The sequence below is a fragment of the Chinchilla lanigera genome, unplaced genomic scaffold, assembly GCF_000276665.1.
Source record: "Chinchilla lanigera isolate Chin_1 unplaced genomic scaffold, ChiLan1.0 scaffold00098, whole genome shotgun sequence".
NCBI lineage: Eukaryota > Metazoa > Chordata > Mammalia > Rodentia > Chinchillidae > Chinchilla > Chinchilla lanigera.
Genome location: NW_004955499.1, coordinates 17094 through 38118, shown reverse-complemented (window position 1 = coordinate 38118; position 21025 = coordinate 17094). Strand labels below are relative to the sequence as shown.

Below are 21025 nucleotides of genomic sequence, written 5' to 3'. Positions count from 1 at the left end.
GCTGAGCTAAATCCCCAGCCCCCCTATACTCTTGATTCTATGATTTTGTTGAGTGTACATGAATACTCTTGATTTTTGTTTGTGGATGTTGCACCCTGAGGCTTTGCTCAAATTTGTTACCACCTTTAAGAATTTTTCAGTGAAATGTTTTGGTTCTTCTGTGTAGCCTATCATGTCCTCCACAAGGAATGGTAATTTGAATTCTTTGTTCTGCTAAAGAGCCCTTTTGTTCCTGTCTCTTGCCTGACTCCTCTGGCTGGTTGTGATACGTTACTGAATAAAATCGGTGGTAGTGGGCACCCTTATCATTTTACTGATTTCAGAGTGAATGTTCCACTTTTCCCCAGTTTACTGTGATCTTAACCATTGGTTTGTCATAAATAGGTTTTATGAAATTCGTGTATCATTCCTTCCACCTATTTTCTTCAGGGTTTGCATCCTAAGGACCATTTGGATTTTATTCCAGATTTTTCTATTTTATTTTATTTTATTTTTTGGTTTTTCTCCGGTACTGGGAACCGAACTCACGACCTTGCACTTGCCAGGCAGGCGCTTTGCCACTGAGCTAAATCCCCAGCCCCTATTCCAGATTTTTCTACATCTGTTTTTATGATGGGGGCCATGTGTTCATCAGTGAATTCACCCATCGATGTGCTCAGTAACTGAATGCATTTTGAGGATCTTGAAGCTGGATGGAGGTGGTCACTCCAGTGTGATTTGAGAAAGCACATCCTGTCCTCCATCTTCGCCCTTCTGTCTGCTTCCGGGCACCTTCCTCCCACCATGCTTCTCGCCCTCCTCTTTCTGCCTTATTCCCAGCACACCATGGACTGAAACTGTGAGTCATGAAATCTCCTTTGTGTATTGGGTCTGGGGTGTTCTGTCCCAGTAACAGGCAGTTGGGTGAGACACCCACTAATGCTGAATTCAGTCCATGTATGGAAAGCAGGGTTTCAAACCCACAAGTTGTGTCCTCAGTCCTGGTCTTCATTGTGATGACAGTAAATGCCTATATTTTCAATTAGTTTTTCATGTGTAAACACCATTGTTTGGTGTTGATAATATAGGAGAAAATCTGAAAAAAATGTTTCACATTGTGGGAAATGAGTTTCAGTGGTTGAGCAGTCAACAAGATGGCTGAATGCCATTGTTAATTCAGCAGCGTTGAAAGCAGTAAGAATAAAGTTTCCATTAGTGTGTTTGGAATGCTAAGAAATTTGGAGGAGGAATTGCTTATTTTTGAAGGAAAAACTGCAGTAATCTTTCAAATGGCAACTTCCCAGAGGGACGGCATGCAGACCAGTAGCTGATGCTCTGTTTGAAGTGGACAGTCCTCATGTAAATGTCACTTGGGTGTGACTGGAAAGAGACATGGGCCCATCTCTCACACGGCCTATACAGTCTTGGATAGTTTGTAGAAACTGTTTAAATAATGAAATGCTTATTGCAGTGGCTCTTTTCGTGAGGGAGTACAGCTGCCATGAGTGGTTGCCCTGTGCCATGTGCCACTCTGCGTTGGAGCCAGCCAAGTATGGCCTGAAATCTCTGGCCCAGTCATCTGTGACTCAGAGCATCTGTTCTGCCTGCAGACGATGCTGACTCTCCTCCTGCAGCCTGTGGCAGAGGCCTTTTGTCACATCCCGTTATCATGGCCGTGCTCCCTCAAGGCAGCTTGCATGTTTACCAAACCCTTGGCTGTTGTCCTAGCTTTGCCGTCAGATCTGAGTGCCCAGACCCCTGCATCAACTCACCCGAGATAATGATATTCCTCTATGAGCAGTTAGCAGACCAGCTCCCTACCAAGTCTCCCTCCTATACCTGATAGTATAACTTTTAAAGTATGAGCCAGAGGAGCCTCAGCTTCAAGCCAGAATTATGCCCTATACAGCAAGATCAGGCTGACCAAAGCAAGCACGGAAAGCTGAGCACCTTTGGGCTTATGAGGAATCTGGCTGGTCAAACCCTCTTTGCCATTGCTGAGGGGGCAGGGAGTAGCATACTCTGAAAACTGCAGGTTGATGACCAAATGCAGCCGATTAAGAATTACTATGCTGAGCTCTTCATCCTCAGCCACTTTTACCCCTGACAACGGGTACATGGAAAGGAAGGGACATTCTTCCTGGTTACTGCACAAAAAAGCATCACAAGCTGGTGGCACCCTCAACAATCTCAGGAGTCACACAGGAGCTAGTGGCAAAATTATGGCTCTCAAGTTTGAGTTAGACACACAGTGAGAGTTTGGGTGTGTAAAGTTCTTGGTAACTGTCTTAGTTATTTTTCTCTTGTTGCCGAGACAAAATACCCAGTGCCCAAATTTAAAGAAGGAAAAGTTTATTTAGCTCACAGTTTGTGGAGATTTCAGTTGGAGGACAAAGAATTGCAAACAAACTCTCCGAACACTGCTGCAGTATTGGTAACATGCGGCGCCTCAGATCTGCAGCTGCTGCAGATGTGAGCCCATGCCGTGCTTCGTGTGACGTCAGCCATGCGTTGACATTTTCCTGCTGTGTCCCTGAACTACGTGGCATCACGCCAGCTCTTGCCAGCACTTTCTCAACAAAATGGATTTTTAAAATAAGTATTTTAATAAATATTGAATATTTTAATAAATACTGATATACCTAACCTGATTTTTAAAAAGACCAGCAAGTTGCTTTGTGTTTAGTGTATTGAGGTTGAGATCTAAATGATTTGGAGTGATTCTCAACAATTAATTTTTTGTTGAGAATAACTAGCTCTATTAAATTGACATAATTTTAGTGAATGTTAAGACCTTGAGAAACTATGATTTTTTCCAGTTGATCGTGTGTTGGCAGCAGGGTTCTCCTTTTATTCTCCTAAAACACGACATCTTGATTCATGCATCATTGATGGGTAGTGATTTTGCCTCTTTCACCCCAATGCGCATGTCATTATTTTCTGTTTCTTGCTTATAACAGCACATACTCATTTTGGTCTCGTGTGACTGAGTAGTAGGGACAGCGAACATGCCTATTTCTGACTGTAACATAACACCTAGACAGTACCTTCATTCAGGGACCCATGTGCTAGTGTTATGATCCATGTGTTTTATCTAGTAATTCACTTTCATTTAATTTTTTCTTTGGAGGCCTTTAAGGAGCAATGAATATAAATTGAATTTTGGAAAGTACATTTATGCCAAGGTTCAGATAATCAGATGAGGTTTTTCTTTGTTGATTTCTGTTGTGAATTTTATCGAAGGTTTCTGATGCTGATATATCGTTACCTTTGATCAGATAAGCACCACCTTCCTATGAGGTAGCTTTGTGTGTGTGTGCGCACACGCGTGCATGTACGTGTGTGTGTGCATATGTTATTGTGGGTTGACCCTGGCACCTCACACACCCTAGGTCTGATAGCAGTCCTGTTATCAGTTAGCTACCTGCCAACAAGAGAAACTGTTCTGTTTTGAGAACTTGTATTTCAATAGGTAATGCTTTGTCCTGTATTGAAAATCTGCCTATGAAGTACTGTGTCTATAATTCACTGTCTTTATAAGCATTTCTTAGGTTTGAGTTAAATATAATAATATGATATAATATGTCATCATGGGGAATTAGCATGTATATTACATAATGGCAGAACTGCATTTTGAGCAATACATTGTTTTGCAGAATTACTTATAAACCCTCTGTGTGATGACTATACAGAGAGAAGATTTAGATTAACACCTCGTGTTTGATAGTTTCCTTGTTATTCCAGCATCGCCCTTCTTTTAATATCAGATGTGAAAATTTCTATATTTCTTAGCATTTGTTTATCTACATGGTAAAAGTCAATAAATCCTAATTTTGTTACATTTTTTGGTCCCGCAGTATGTTGCTTAGTTAGGACTAGAAGTGTGCACCTGTAACCACCGCAGTCAGAAGCGGATGTAAGGCCAGAGGATCATGGCCTGTCAGGGCCAGCCAGTGGGGCCCTTTTTCAAACATTTGATATCCATGATAGTCGTAATTACTTTTCATTTTCATTTTCAGTTTTGCTGTTGTCCCTTCCTTATAATGATTCATCCTAACCCTAACCCAGTATATTTATGCCTCTTTGAGTATTGGTTGTAAGTTTCTGATGGAGCCAAGCATATGTTTTTCTATGTTGTATATTGAAATAAACATATTTTTCCAGACTTTAACATTGTAAACAAAAAATACTGTGTAATTGTAAATGTGTCTAAGTTTATTTCTCTACTTGTTAATGAAATAATAGATTATTTAATAATGTTTATTGTGTCAAGCAAATGAGTCGAATTGGAAGCAGTGTAGTGGTCTAGCACAGACTGTGAGACTGAGGTTCTGGATTATTTCCACCCCACATGTATTTAAAAAACATGTAACATATGTAAAGCTGTTTCTTCCTTATAATTTCTAGTTTTTTTTTTTTGTTTTTTTTTGTTTTTTTTTGTTTTTTTTAAGACAGCGTCTCACTACACAATTCGGGCTGACTTTGAACTCACTTTGTAGCCCAGGCTGGCCTCAAACTCATGATGATCCTCTTGTCTCAGCCTCCTGAGTGCTGGGTTTACAGGCATGTGCCACCATGCCCAGTTCTAGTTTTACTTTATTACAGTCAGTATAATAGTTGTATTTTGCAAATACAATTTTTATATTTTTCATAAAGCATAAAAAGATAGATGTCTGAAAAGAATTTCTTATAAGAGTTGCCTAAGCTGGGTGTGGTGGCGCACGCCCGTAATCCCAGCACTCGGGAGGCTGGGGCAGGAGGATTGTTGCAAGTTCGAGACCAGCCTGGGCTACAAAGTGAGCTCAAGGCCAGCCTTACCTGCATAGCAAGACCCTATCTCAAAAAGACAAAAAAAAAAAACAACAAAAAAAGTTGCCTACTCAGTCTCTCTTTTGTGAACATTCTGAATGTATCTGTCTGAATATTAAATGCATTGGAGGAAATATTTGCTCCATTGCATTTCTGAAATCTTTCAGAACTTGCAGCATCCATCATCTACTTAGGTATTAATGTGTTAAAAAATTCCTTATATTTTAAATATGTTGTAACATTATGTTTTTAGTACTTGAGTTCCATAGAATTTTTAATTTTATGCTGGTTGCCCAGCAGAACAAACTCTGCTAAGTTGCCTGTTTTGACAATGAAATTGTGATTGTCTTCCTTTAGATATTTTAGAGGCTGTGTCTGCACAAGTGTAGGGCCATTCCCAGCTCCTTACCTTTCCTATGGAATAGGAAGTTTGGCGTGTGGAGAGAATAACAATAATGTAGATATAAAGTAAATATAAGTTAGTATATTCTAATTTACCAAGAAATCATCAGACTCTCAGGGAAAACATTTTATAAAGCGACCCGATTCGAGTATGGGTTTCCTAGGACATGTGCAGTCTGCAGTGTGCCATAACCTGATCCTCGTCTGCTGTCTGCCGTGACTCCAGCCGCCTGCCCCTTCCTGCGGTCAGTGTTAATAAACCCAACTCGTTGTGAAGCTCTGGCTGAAGCCCTGAAGACAGTCAGTCACCACCGTGAATGTCAAGACCTTTATTTCTAAAGAGATGGCGAGGAGACTGTCGGCTCTGGCAAGCTGTTCGGCAGCAGACGATGAAGCTGCCCTCTGAGCCGTGCCGCAGCCTAAGTTTTCCGCATTGTGTCTCCTCGTGGTTTGGCTCCCAGCGGGCACAGCAGCCTCGCGTGTGCTCCTTGCCTCTCAGCCGTCCTGTGACCGCTCTGACAGTGCTCCCTGTGCTGTCCCTGCCGCCGCCCCTGTTTCCGGTGCTGGGAGTCTGCTGGTGAGGGTGCTGTGTGGAGCGAACGCCTCCCACCCGTCCGCGTCCCTGCTGTCTGCTTTCCCCGCCTCTAGAGTTAACGTTGTGTGATAATCCCAGCTCCTCTGCCTGCTCTGCCTCCACTGCTGTGTCACGCGAGTGACCCAGCTAATCACATGTGCCTCAGACTTGCCCCACTCAGCCCTTCTTCCTGGGTACGGGGTCAGCTCACTGTGTGCGCCTTTTCCTGCCCCGTGTTACGTTGTGTGCCGTTGCCCGTGTCACTGTGACTATCTTGGGGCTCTGTCCTGGGAAAGTGTTTTTGTTTAAATCTAGATATTCTGCCAAACGTCATGCACTCTTAGGTGGGGTTTTGGGGGGTTTTGACTGGATCATGGGAGTGAGCTGGGTGAGTCCTTTCATAGGTTTATAGCTGGGTGTGATTTAGGGGGTAAAGCCTGGTAGGAAAAGTTTCCTGGTAGGAAAAGTTGTGGGTTTGGCTTCAAAGGGTATAATAATTGCTTCCCACTGCCATGGCATGCCAAGCTTCCTGTGTGCAATGCCACCCTTACTTGGAGCCGGCCAACTATTGGCTGAAACCTCTGTAACCCAAAATTATGTCTCAGTGCCAAGAACAAAACTCGCACGTATCTCTTCCGTTATAGAATGTTAGTGACAATAGTACTTTTGCACCTTGTGTTGTGTGAGACCAAATAAAACTCAGAATTGTCTCTGCCACATTTTGCAGTTAATGTTAAACTTCAGTGAGAAGACATTTCCTCACCGTGTCGTACCTCGTCGGTAATTGAGTTGTCGTTGTGTCTGCTGTGGCTGCCATCGGAAGGTCCGCTCCCTGAGGGACGGCAGATGTCCTTTCTCAGGTGCAGTTTACCTTCCTGTGGTCGTAAATGACCTTCAGCTCTTCCTTTGCCATTTACTTCTCTCTCAGTTTTTGAAATAAGAAAAGTTCCTGGAACATCCCTGCGTACTGTAGTCCCAGTGCCCTCAGGAACAAGGCTCAGAGCAGCATGAAAACGCCTCACCCACAGAGCTCTTCCCTCAGAGGACTTTTGTCTAGACCTGTTAGTAGTGATGCGAGGGCTCCATATTTTCCCTTCCATCCATCTGTCCTTTGTACTTTGCACCCTACCTCCCAACTTCCTCTTTTCTTTGGTTTCTTCTTTAGTTTCTCATTCCCTCTTTCACAGAATTAAAGGTACTTAGGAGCTCTTGGCACATAATCCATACAGTGTGGTATTCAGTGTGTGCTCTCCTCGCTCCTGTGCTGTGACTGGCCACTGAGAATGCCCGCAAGAACATGTCCCTCGTGTACACTTTAGATGCCACCAGTGTCCTTTATCACTGCTTCAAATGGGTAACTTACTTATTTACTTATTTATTTAGTCTTTTTGAGACAGAGTCTCACCATGCAGTTCAGGCTGGCCTTGAGCTCACTTTGTAGCCCAGGCTGGTCTTGAACTCACAATGATCCTCCTGCCTCAGCTTCCTGACTGCTGGGCTTACAGGTGTGCGCCACCATGCCTGGCTTGTTCAAATTGGTAATTTAAAGTGAGTAATGCATTTCAGCACTCTGAAGGTGCAAACACCTTCAAACAGATGAAAATTATACCATTTAAAAAAGAGAGGCACTTCTAAGCTTGTAAGGTGCTTAGTATTTATTACAGAAATGACTCTTAGGGTCAGTTGAGTTGTGGGCTTAAAGAAGTAGTTTTTTAAAACAAACAGATGGGGTCCAGGGATGTAGCTCAGCTGCACAAGTCCCTGCCTGGCAAGCGCAAGGTCCTGAGTTTAATTCTTGGTTTAAAAAACAAAACAACAACAAAACAGATGTCAGTTATTAGGCACAGAGCAGGCCATGACTACTCAACGGGAATGAGAGAAGCTCTGATGCTCGGGGGAAAGGTGGGCAGCTCACACTTGATTCATGCTCTTTAAACATGAGAATTTTCAAAGGTGCTTTGTTCTGCCGAACCCTATCTGACGTATGCAACAGTTTTTCTCTGATTCTCACTGAGAACCTGGCAGAACTGGCAGAGGAAAAACTCACCAAAGTTTAGGACAGCGAACACCTGGCCAAGGAGAGTCCTCCTAACATTGTTCATTAGAACATGTGACACATTCCTATCCTTGTTCCGTCCCTGACTTTCTGCAGAGCAACTTACACTTCTGTCTGTCCAGCTCTTTGTACTGCAATTGGTCTGCAAGGGATTGGATGTTAAGTCAGCGTGCTTTTCACTGTTGAGGAAGAAGCAATCCTTCTCTCCCTTTCCGGGTGAGCTGGAGATGGAAGTGCACAAGTCACCATTCGATTCTTAGTGACAACATCTGACCCTCAGCACTCATTCCTTTTGTGTCGCGGTTGAGGACGAAGTAACCAGAAGCCTAGGTGTTCAGGACCCGATAGATACTTTGCCCCACACTGCGAGCAGAGTGAGCGTCACTCTGATCCCTGCTCGCCTTGGTAACCTGTCAGGCCAGGCTCGTTCTGCACTCTTTCGGCACACCGCAGTCCTCAGGGGTGTGAGTAATATTCCACATGGTTTCCTTTACCCTGTTTCACAAGGGTGACGAGGAAGGCCACTTCTTAAGGATGCGTAGGATATTGCAGCACAAGGAGGAGGTGCATTCGTTAATTAGCTCGAATGACCGCCTTGTCCCTCTCTGATGTTCTGAACTACACTATATATTTTGCAATTAAATTTATTCTCAGAAAAGCTTTGGCGAGATTTAACAATCATAACCACATAAATATCATGGGGAGCCTCAGAAGGTTTTACAGCTGAGCCTTGGGCAGGGACAAGAGCATCCAGGGAAACCCTACTGGGCTCGTCCTTGTCTTCCCCATGGGTAACACTGTCCTGTTTCCTGTGCTGCTGCTTAGGAATTTACTGTCTGTATACTTGTCACTATGCAATGTTCTTTGACATTTGCCACTTTGAAACATTCAATTTGTCCTACAGAAATTGTATGGAAAAGTATGCTATGTGGTTTCTTTGTCTCACTGTGTTTCACACAGGCTGACATTTGTGTCAGGGCAGAGTTGTTTCTTCTCAAGCCTAGGGCCCAGATGGTTGAAGTTGTTGCAGATTTACTTGTTCATAGCTGAGAAATGACATTTGTCTCCAAAAACTAAAACACGTATTTTCTGAATTCATATGAAGTCACTAGTGTGTACATTTTGGAATGTACCATAGTAGAGAATATGGCTCTGGAGTGTGCCATGTGACCTTTCATTTATTCACAAGTGTACCTACTATGGGCATCTTTCTAAAATTCCACTTACTTTGTCTATTTCCTAAGACAAGGTCAGGTACCTTGTTTTCTATTTGGTGTTTTCTCTTTATGTTTATATGTTTTACTCTTATTTCTTACATTTTCCTTTTTTCTTGGTTTGGAAATTCTTTGTGCATACACTGCATATTTTTTTTCATTTCTTGACTCCTTTACCTCCCAGGATTTATGTAGGTTTGTATTTGTCCCTCGAATTCTGATAGGTTCATGATTTTCTTCTGGGCAAACACTTTTTCATTTTCAAAAGATATTTCACTGTGATTTCTTAAAGTGTTCAAGATTATGTTTCCCTTTTCAGACATAATTTAATTCTTTTTTTTTTTCCAGTACCGGGAATCAAACTCACGACTTTGCGCTTGCCAGGCAGGCGCTGTGCCACTGAACTAAACCCCCAACCCAGACATAATTTAATTCTTATACAAGGCATATGAAGATTAAAACATCTGTTTCTCCCTGCCTTAAATAGACTGTGATTTGTGACATAAGAGCTCTATCATGAATCAGTATTCTTTCATGGCTTCTTCTAGATGTCCCACCAAAATCTTATGTGCTCATAGGTAGAGCTTTTTAGACATGGAAAGATCTACAATATGATGCTGGGACCTGATTGTCAGTGAGATGCTAATATTAAGGGTGTGAATGCTACTAGCCCAGATAAAATATAAGGGGCAGAAAGAGATGCTGTTGCTGCTTGCTGCTTTGGCTGCTTGGTGCCTGCCACGGGCTGTTTCTCCTCTGCAATGCCTCTCTGCCCTGCCCTCTTGCCTGAAGCCAGCCCAGCATGCACCAGAAACTCTACAAACTGTCGCCAAATTAACCTCTTTTCCTTTAATTTTGGGTGTTGGCTATATTTTCTCAGGAGCAAGAAAAAAGTAACAAAGACTTTACTTAACATTCACTTAACATCAAATAGACGTTCTATTTACATGTGAGCCCACTGAAGACTCTTCCTTCCCTGCAGTCTACTTGTTTTTTTCTTTAGTAACAGAACATTGCCCTACAGAGTGGACTTTGAAACTTTTTCTCTTCCTTAAAGAAACTGTCACACTTGAAGCGGTTTTTGGAAGTGAAAAGACTTTTTGTTCAGCTTTTCCTTTCAGTATTATTGCTTTTTAAGTTTGCACAGTATTGGTGATCAGTACATTTCATATATATTTTCATCATATGCATCCTTCCATTTCTCTCCCTTATGCCCCTTTCAGGACACTGAGCCACAGGATAATATGGCTTCTTTAATCTAATTTCACAGTTCTTAGACATTTTCCAACAGAAAGTAGTTGTCATCATCAGCTTTCCATATTATCATTCATAAATTTTGCTTAGTGTGTCTATGAAAGCAGGTTGAAGTTTCAAAATGCTGTCTAAATAGTATCAGAGAAGAAAGGGATCAGTTCCGTAGATAATAAGTTGAGGAAAGAAAAGATATTTTCTTTGATCCCTCAGAGTAATTCATCAGATGTTTTTCTCCTTTTTTCTCTTGGATTCTGACTTGTAGGCTCCTTCTGTGACCCATGCTTTAGTGACTTTCTACCAGTAAATCTGGGTTTAACCAACAGGAGAAGCAGAATTCCCATTGTGTTGTTGCTCTATCACTGAATTCCAATGTAACATCAAACTTCCTGTATGAGGAGTGTATATGGATGGAGAATAAGTGTTTGATGACCAAGACATGAAGTAAACATTTGGAAAACTCAACCTCATATGAGCTTCTTATGAGTAGAGTTGGGATGTTTCCTGTTGTAAATCTCACTGTTCTTCCCGGAAATACATTTCTGGTGATGTAGGAGGCCGTGACCTTCGAGGATGTGGCTGTGAACTTCACCAGGGAGGAGTGGGCTTTGCTGGATCCATCCCAGAAGAAGCTCTACAGAGATGTGATGTGGGAAACCTTTAGGAACCTGGCTGCCGTAGGTAAGGAAGATATAAGTTTTTCATTTATGTAGTCAGAGAGCATTGGTTGGTGTTCATCAGTGCAGTTTCCTTCATGAGAAATTGGACCCTGCACTCAGTAGGCCGAAGCAGGAGGATAACTATGAGTTCAAGGCTAGCCTGGGCTACATAAGTAGGGTGAAGGTCAGCCTGCACTATGTAGTAACACTCTGTCTCAAAAAAATGGAAAGACAAAGAAAAGGGAAATGTTAGGATTCATGTTCTAGGCATGATCACAATTTACCTTGTATCTAACTGGAATCTACTGATTTTCATAGATGTAGTAAGTCATCATTTTATTTCTCTTTCTATAAATTAGGAAGAATCTCAGATGACCAGCAAATTGAAGATGAGTACAGAAATTGCAAGAAAGGTCTAAGGTAATCTGCACGCATGAGAAGAATGTTCCTCAAATGTTAGAATAGTAAAGCTAAGCAAAGTACACAAACAAAACCGTGTTCAAATTTCTTTAATCTCACAAAATTTCTCTAAGTAATTACACATGTTCAACATCTCTAATCTGACAATTCAATATTTAAAATATTCCAATATCTGAAATGTAGGGGATACTGATATTATGCCGAAAGTGATACCTTTGAGCTAATGTAAAAGAATATCCAGGTGTGGTGGTACCTGCCTGTAATCCCCACACTCTGGAGGCTGAGGCAGTAAAATTGCCAAAAGTTTCAGACCAGCCTGGTACACATAGTCTTTTCAATGCCAGTCTCAACCACAGAGTAAAATAAAATTTAAAAAGTACAAATTATATTCAATGCTCAGATTTATAGATACGTTAAAGGAAATTGCATTTTTAATTTTTTTTATTTTAAAGAGAGAAAACAAAAATGATGATACAAAATTTCAAAACAAGATAATAGGGGATTAACAGTGATTAATACATAGTGTATTGTTATCTTCATGTAGTTGCTCAGATTATAAGCTGTAGGCATGAAATATGGTTCAAACAGTATAAGCACAATCCTTTCTTTTGAAATTAGGCATTGAGAACAGTAGTATATAAAATAAATTTTGTATATGCACTGAGAGGTGAGTTATAATTATATACACATGTGTTTTTAAAAGACAACTGTCATAGCAAATAAATTATATCAGTAATACTATCTGTACTTCAGTGTGCTACACATTCATTATTTGAAAAATTGCTAAGGTTGTGGGTGTATTGAAAATCCAAGTGAATGCCACTGTCTTGATCATAGTTATTTTCAAGCAGTCCTCCAAAGCACACAGCCCATTCACACTCCAAAATATTAGAAGGCACAGCCCCATATTATTTGTGGGACTGTCAACATGGTATACCATCCATACAAATGTGTATAGAGACTCTACAAAAAGGAAAATAGAAATTCCATTTTATCCAGCTGTACTTTCACTGCATATATTCCCCACAAAGTTAAACTATCATATTAGGGTGATGCATAAATACCCCTTTCTTGCAGCCCAAATTAGAAAAGCTAAGTTCTGGAAAAAGCCTAAGTGCCCATTCACAGATGAGTTGATTACAGAAATATGGGGTAGCCTGGGCATAAAGGGGTTTGCTTGGAACCCTAGAACTCTGGGATGATCATGCATTCATGCTTAGCCTGGGCAACTTAATGATTGATGAGATTCTGTTTAAAAATAAAAATGGAAAAGCCTGTGGATGTATGTCAGTGTTAAAACTCTGGTTCAATTTCCATCACTGAAAAACAAGTATGTATACATAGTGGAATAGTACTCATCCACAAAAGAATGAAGTGATTTCACTTGCCAAAATATGGATGGATCTAGCATGTATAATGTTAGATTAAATAAGTCAGAGAAATTTCAGTATCATAACTTGTATTTTGCATGAGAATCCCAAAATATGATTTAAGGAGTAAATATAGGAGAGATGGTGGAAAAGAGAGAGGCAGATACTTTGGAGTGGGTGAGGAGGCTCAGTGGAAGAGGAGGGAATGGATTCGTGGAGGGAAAGGTTCCAAAACATATCAATACACAGAACATGTTTCATCAAGATGTGTTCTAATTCCTCAAAATGAAAGTAAGTATTGTGTATTGCAAACATTTTGACTATAAACTCCCAAATGAATCCTACTGCTTGGGTACAGCTATTTCTAAGCCATCAGAGTGCACAGTAAGAGTGCCTAGTAACTTGGTGATTAAATATTAGGAGACTGAAAAGCAGATGTCTACATGGTGAATCATTATGAAAAGACACTATGAAGTGTGATTGGTTGTTTTGTTACTTTCCCTTTTTACAGAAGTGAAGAGATAGAGCAATTCTGTCAATATAAATTATGGTACCAACATGGAGAAATGATTGCTTGGATGCCAGATAAGAACATGCACATGAAAGTTGTTGGTATAAAACCAGGTGAAAGCCTTTCCTCTAGAAGGCTCCTGGTTGGTCATTCATCAGCAGATCAGCTCATCAAACCATATGAGCAGCAAGGATTTCAGGAAAAGCTGTCTGCCTGTAAGAAACGTGGGAAAGCCTGCATAAAACTCCATTTCTTTCCAAAACATGCACAGACAAGTCCTGGGGGAAAACCCCATGAACATATGCCGTTTGCCAAATCCTACTGTGATTGCACTGATGAATGGACCATTGCAGAGAAGCCAGATGTATACAAGGAAGATGTGAAATTATTCATTACACCCAGTGATATTCAAATCAGTGAAAGAAGTCACAGTGAACTGAATATGTATGTATGTATACCTTTGTTAGAAGGTTTTTATTCTCACCATGATATTCAGACACATGAAGAATCTCACTCTAGAGAAAAAGCCCATGTTGCTAAACACTATGCAAAGTCCTCCACTAACAATTCGTTAGGTAATCATAAAAGAACTCACATTGGGGATAAACCCTATGCATGTAGACACTGTGGAAAAGCTTTCAGCACACACAGTGTTTGTCAAAGACATGAAAGGAGTCACACTAAGGAGAAACCATATGTATGTAAGCAATGTGGAAAAGCTTTCAGCAGACAAGACAGTTGGCGAGTACATGAAAAGACTCACAGTGGTGAGACACCTTATGTATGTAAACATTGTGGAAAAGGTTTCAGCACACGTGGTATTTGTCAAACACATGAATGGACTCACACTGTGGAGAAACCCTATGTGTGTAAACAATGTGGAAAAACTTTCAGCACATACAGTAGATGTCAAGTTCATGAAAGGACTCACACTGGAGAGAAGCCCTATGTATGTAAGCAGTGTGGGAAAGCCTTCAGGACAAAAAGTTCTTGTCAAGAACATGAAAGGACTCACACTGGAGAGAAACCATATGCATGCAAGCAATGTGGGAAAGCTTTCACCCAACACAGTCATTGTCAAGTACATGAAAGGACTCACACTGGAGAGAAACCCTATGTATGCAAGCAGTGCGGGAAGGCTTTCACTAGGAAAGCAAGTTGGCGAATACATGAACGGACTCACACTGGGGAAAAACCCTATGTGTGTAAGCAATGTGGGAAAGGTTTTACTAGAAAAGAAAACTGGCAAATGCATGTACGGATTCATACTGGGGAGAAGCCCTATGCATGTAAGCAATGTGGGAAAGCTTTTAACAGGCAAACAGATTGTCAAACACACGTACGGATTCACACTGGGGAGAAACCCTATGTGTGTAAGCACTGTGGGAAAGCTTTTAGCAGACACAGAGATTGTCAGTCACATGAACGGACTCACACTGGGGAGAAACCCTATGTATGTAAGCAATGTGGGAAAGCTTTCAACACCCATGATAGTTGTCGAATACATGAAAGAAGTCACACTGGGGAAAAACCCTATGCATGCAAGCAATGTGGGAAAGCTTTCAGCATATACAAGACGTGGCGAAGACATGAAAGTACTCACACTGGGGAGAAACCCTATATTTGTAAGCAATGTGGAAAAGCTTTCAGTACCCACGATAACTGTCGAATACATGAAAAAATTCACACTGGGGAGAAACCCTATGTATGTAAGCAATGTGGGAAAGCTTTTGTCAGACACAGAGATTGTGAAGCACATGTACGGACTCACACTGGTGAGAAACCTTATGTATGCAAGCAGTGCGGAAAAGCTTTCAGCACACATCGTAACTGTCAAATTCATGAAAGAATTCACACTGGGGAGAAACCTTATGCATGTAAGCAATGTGGCAAAGCTTTCACCACAAGTGGTGTTTGTCATAATCATGAACGGACTCACACTGGGGAGAAACCGTATGTATGTACACAGTGTGGAAAAGCCTTTAGTAGATATGGTAGTTGTCGGATACATGAAAAAAATCACACTGTGGAGAAACCTTGTGTATGTAAGAAATGTGGGAAAGCTTTTAGCAACCCTGATAGTTGTCAAATACATGAAAGCACTCACACTGGGGAGAAACCTTATGTATGTAACAAATGTGGGAAAGCTTTTTGCAGAAAAGATAGGTGGCGAATGCATGAAAGGGCTCACAGTGGTGAGAAACCCCACGTATGTAAACAGTGTGGGAAAGCTTTCAGCACCCCTGATAGTTGTCGAATACATGAAAGAGTTCATACTGGGGAGAAACCCTATGTATGTAACCAGTGCGGGAAAGCTTTTAGCAGACAAGATAGTTGGCGAAAACACGAGCGGACTCACACTGGGGAGAAACCCTATGTGTGTGGGCATTGTGGGAAAGCTTTCATCACAAAAAGTTGTTGTCAAGAACATGAGCGGACTCACACTGGGGAGAAACCCTACATATGTAAGCAATGTGGGAAAGCTTTCAGATCACGCAGAAATTGTCAGCGGCATGTACAGACTCACAATGGAGAGAAACAACGTGTGTAAGCAATGTGGGAAAGTCTTTAGCACACAGCTGGATTGTCAAGAACATGAAAGGACTCACATGCTGGAATAAATCCTATTTATGTAAACAGTGTGGGAAAACTCAGAGCACATTTTGTTTGTCTAAAACATGAAAGCACACTGGGAAATAAACTTTTATATATAAAAGCAATGTGGGAGGCTTTCAGCTCACATGGGCATTGCCGAAGATGTGAAAGAACACACACTTTTGAAATGTTACGTGTGTAAGCAATGTGTGAATACATTTAGTACAGATGGATATTATCAAGTACATGAAATAAATTATACTTGGGTGAAAGTCTATATAAACAGTAAAGAAAAACCCATTTCAGTAAGCATCATGCACAGTAACAAGGGAGAGTACAATAACGGAATGTGTGAAGTGACTTAGACATGAACCAGACTGAGGAGAACCTTTTCTTACGAACAGCATAAAACCTCTTTCAGTCCACACAGGTATCATTACATACACGAAAGAATTCATAGTGAAGAGACTCAGGACATACGTGAGCAGTGTGGGTGTTTTTCTGCAATTAACAAGTACATGAAAACTCACAAGATAGGAAACAGTAGATGTATGTGGAAACCCTTCAGTTCTTCCACTGATTTTGAAATACATGAACTCTCATTAAAGAGAAACCCTGCATAAATAATGGGAGATAGCATTGTGTGATGCCCATAACATCAGAAAATGTACAAACTCATGAGCATTAGTACAAGTATAGAACATGAGAAATCTTCATTTTCACATTACTTTTCATGAAACATGGCATTGGATAGTGGAGAAGTTCATATCAATATAAGGTTGCAACACCTGTAGTCATTTCGGTTTAATTCATGTTGCAAATAGTGTCATGAAAAACTATTAATAAGGGGTGTATACAAGTTATTAGTTGCCCTGCACGTAAGAAGGTATATTGTAGCAAATGTGTATGGGCATACAGAGGTCTCAGTTATAAGTCATATTCCCAGATCCTTTGATCACTTCACATATAGTTTAATTCTAAAAAATAAGTTGTAAAAATGGGATGCCAATTATTCCTCCAGAAAATACATAACCACAGAAGATATCCTAAAGTGTAAATACTGTAAACTCAGTCTTAGAGTAGATCTCTGGATTAAATAATTTTAAGTTCACTTTTAAGAATAAATGTTGTAGCCAGGCATTGTGGTGCATGCCTGTAGTCCCAGCACTTGGGAGGCTGAGGCAGGAAAATCGTATGTGGCCAACTTGTGCTGCATAGTTTAAGGCCAGCCTGGTCTACATAGTGAAAATCTGTCTTAAAAAAAACGCAAATAAATACTGTGCTTGTGTAATTCTCTACCTCTTTGTAAGCAACAGCACAGGAGTTTAATATTTTCTCTTAGGTTACATTGTAATTTTCTTTGTTTTGCACTATGTAAGGCCCACAGGTGAAGTGACTTGTATTTCTCACATTCCAGTGGGTTCATTATTTTGTAGGTTATTTTTATTAGTTTTCTTTTGCTTTTAGTAATTGTACTGTAACATGACTCCAAAATTAAATTTTCCTTAACTGTTGTCATTTTCCACTAGCTTCTGTTTAAACTCTTACTGCACTGAATCCATTCTAGCAACCAAAATTTTTTAATTTAATGTCATATTTTATAGTTTTAATACTAGTTACTTCTGTACCTGTGCTTAAGTTTTCATCTGTTTTCAAACAAGTAAAATAGCAAAAATGTTTTTAATATTCTAAGAAGATATCTATACATGTCCCAACATAATTACAGATTATATGGTGGGCATAATTTTGCCTATCTTTTCTCTGCGTCAGAGGTATAAATATCACGTGTACAATATTAGGTGTTTTTTGTCATTAAATTGTACTTTTCATGCTCATATTGCCATGATTTATTTTGGAGGTCATTATTTAATCCAGCATCCAAAAAATCTGTATTTTTGTGTCTCTCATTGCCGAAGTTCATCAGAACCATATATTTTCTCAAAGAAGATACAGTGCAGTACAATAATTAACCTCTATGTTTTTCATGCTGTGAATACCATTTGTACTTTGGGAAATGGTGTTTTCTTAACCTGGGCAACTCATAACAGTTATTAAATAGAAATTGAGTCATTTTTATGACTCAACTATGTTCTATTAACTTTAGAGAACAATGTATAGTGGTTTTCTGGAGACAGGGTCTCACTATGCAGTTCAAGCTGGCCTTGAGCTCACTTTGTAGGCCAGGCTGGTCTTGAACTAGCAACGATCCTCCTGCCTCAGCTTCCCAAGTGCTGGGATTACAGGCGTGCACCACCACGTCTGGCTGTATAATAGTTTTTGTCATCAATAAGTACCACTGCCTAATGATTAAAGGAAGAGATGTCACTTCACTGCATAAGATTCATGCATGTTATCAGTGTGAGACATCTGGCTTATTTTGCATTGAATTATTTTGCCTTCTTATTTCCTAGTACTGAAGTGCATTGTAAAATAACCTGTTGTTTTATCCTTAAATTCAGTAGCTGCTCAATTTACCATGTGGTTGCATTATCTCATCCTAACCTAATTATGCTTAGACAATTAAATTGGCCAGCAGGTGGGCATTAGTATACAAACTTTGTCTTATTTACTTACTTTGCTTTGTTGAGATAGTGTTTCACCATGTAGCCCAGGCTGGCCTCGAATTCATGTCTATCCTCAGCCTCCCAAGTGTGGGTATTACATGCATTCACCACACTTTGAAAAAAATGTATATCAATTTTATAATGAAATATTAAATGCCTCATGTGCTTTGTGAGCTATACTATGTTGCAGAATAGTATTGGAATTTATGTGCTTGAATGTGTGGATAATTATACTGCAGCTCATTTATTATTTCTAATCATCAGGACATTGCATAGTGCATAATGCTATTATTATGCACAGAGTAAAAGTGGAAATAGAGAGCATTTCATCCTAAGCATATGTATTTGCTACCATTTTAGCATCAAAAATCTTGCTGGTACCATTGTTTTCTGTCTGTAATCCCATCACTCAAGCACAGGTGAATTGCATGGCTGAAGTCAACCTGTGCAACTCCATGGAATGTGTGCTGAAATAGATTATGAAAAGTTTCATATGAATCTCAGCACATTAGTGTTAGGTAAACCTCTTTGTATGTGCCAGACATTGTGGCAGATGCCTGTATTCCTAGCTCATGGGAGGCTGAGGCAGGAGGATCAGCAGGACTTGTACAGCAGCCTGTGTGGCATAATTCAAGGCCAGGCTGAGTATAGAGTAAGACCCTGTCTGAGAAACAAAGCAAAACAAAACACCTGTGTTTTACTAAGCAACAATAATAGTCCGTGTTTATTTCTTCCATTTTGTCATGATTGATTCACTGCTTGCATGGTTACATTATTGTTAGTACTGCATTTCATCATGGACCCTATTCTTCCAATTTTTTCTTCAGTCTTACGGAGAAAATTTAAGCACACAGAACGCCGGTCTTCAGCAAAGCCACAAAGCTCATAGTGGTTATTTCACCCATGGTGATGGGCACATGTCCTCCCATGTCACAGACATGAAGTTTGAATGTGCTGTGTATAATTAATAATTGTACGCATCTGAGAGCCACTGAAATCAACAATGCTGAAGAGGAATGGCATAGATCCATCAGGCTGGGTAAGCAGTTTATGGTTGTAAATGTCCACATCACAAAAACAGGGTGTCCACATAAATAACCTAATCACGCACATCGGAATCTTAGAAAAACAAGGATGCCAGAAACACAAAGCTAGTACATAAAAGGAAAGTGTGAAGATGAACTCTGATATTGATAAAATTGAGACTAATGAAACATCAGAGTCATCTCAATAGATGGAGAAATAGCCTTTTACAAAATAAAACATTGATGAGGAAAAGAGATCTAGAAGGACCTTACCTCAATCTAGTAAAAGTAACTTAGCAAAAACTTCCTGGGAATATTACATTAAATGTGTAAATATTGAAAGATTTTTCTAAAAATTAAGAAAAGAATGTTCACTATTAGAACTTTTTAATGTGTGCCCCAAAACTTTAGCCAGAGCAATGAAGAAAGAGAAAGAAATGAAAGGGTTACATGTAGAAAAGGAAGCCCAGACAGATCAATGGTAAAGAAAATACAATTATCCATAGTGGAGTACTTCCCTGCCGTAAGGAAGAATAAATTGGTGTCATTTATAGCAACAGGAATGCTCCTAAGACCACAATATTAACATAGGTGGGGAAATGGTGGAGAGGGGAAGCAGCTCAAATCAACATCTCTGAGATTGAGATACCAAGCTCTGGGAAGCAACATCTTGGAGAAGCAGAAAAAGATGTGGATCCGTGACCTTCAGGGAGAGCGTGCGAGTGCTGCTGGTGAGCCTTTCTACAGCAGTGGCTAGTGAGCGACTCCAGTACAAGTGCCCTCCACAGCCCTGGAGGTGCTAGTTGGTCACATACCATCCATGGCAGGGTTGACTGTTTGAATCCAGGACCCGGAGTAGCCACAGGTTGTAAATACCCACATCAGAAATACAGAGGGTGTCCACATAAACAAACTAATCATGCACATCAAGATCCTAGAAAAATAAGGACACCTCAAACAGGGCTCCTTTCTGTTTTTTACCTTCCCAAAGGAACTTGGTGAGAGATGACCACTGGACACAGCTGCGGTCAGACAGCAGCTGGTGAGAGGCTCAAGGGGTATCTGAGCTGAGGGAGCGAGCCCGCACTCCCACGGCCATATCGCAGGTGCAGCCTGACTTACTCTGGATGTGAAAGTCCTGGCAGTGGTGTGCTTGCCCTAGTGTCTGCTGGTGCCAGCATCAGGCACAGATGTGGGCTCTGTGTTCTGTACCTACCAGCATGAGCAGGGGCATGTTGGAGTTGGACTCACCCCACAATGTAGATCATGGAAAGAATCAACATATTAAAATCACAAGTATTTCTTCCCTTTTTTCCATTTTTTTTTTTTTTTACAATTGGGCATGTTTTTTTTTCATGAGTTTATGTGTTTTCCAAAACTTTTCGTCCTTTTTCAATGTATTTTCTTACATGTTTTTTGTTTTTTACTCTTCTTCCTTTTAATTTTTGTCCTTTGAATTTTTTTTTGTCTTTGTGTTTCTTTTTTAATCCCTTTTTATCCTACATTTCTGTAGTTTTTCCTGATACATTTTACTCATTGTACACACATTGCCTTTAGAAACCTTTCCCCTACTTCTTTCTCCCTTCCTCATATTAC

General features: G+C 40.4%; 1 protein-coding gene across 2 annotated transcripts in view; it reads left to right on the top strand.

The window, feature by feature from the left end:
* LOC102030443 (zinc finger protein 709-like) overlaps positions 1-17675 on the top strand; it is a 30078-nt gene extending 12403 nt beyond the window's left edge. The window contains exons 2-4 of one of the 2 annotated variants that reach the window (XM_013505620.1): positions 10840-10966; positions 11304-11364; positions 13246-17675. In XM_013505620.1, the coding sequence (XP_013361074.1) occupies positions 10840-10966; positions 11304-11364; positions 13246-15796 (2739 nt within the window). In that variant the 3' untranslated portion in view covers positions 15797-17675. Of the gene's footprint in view, positions 1-10839; positions 10967-11303; positions 11365-13245 lie in introns of those variants that run through there. The other variant, XM_013505621.1, reaches the window with a different exon arrangement.
* The last annotated feature ends 3350 nt before the right edge of the window (positions 17676-21025 follow it).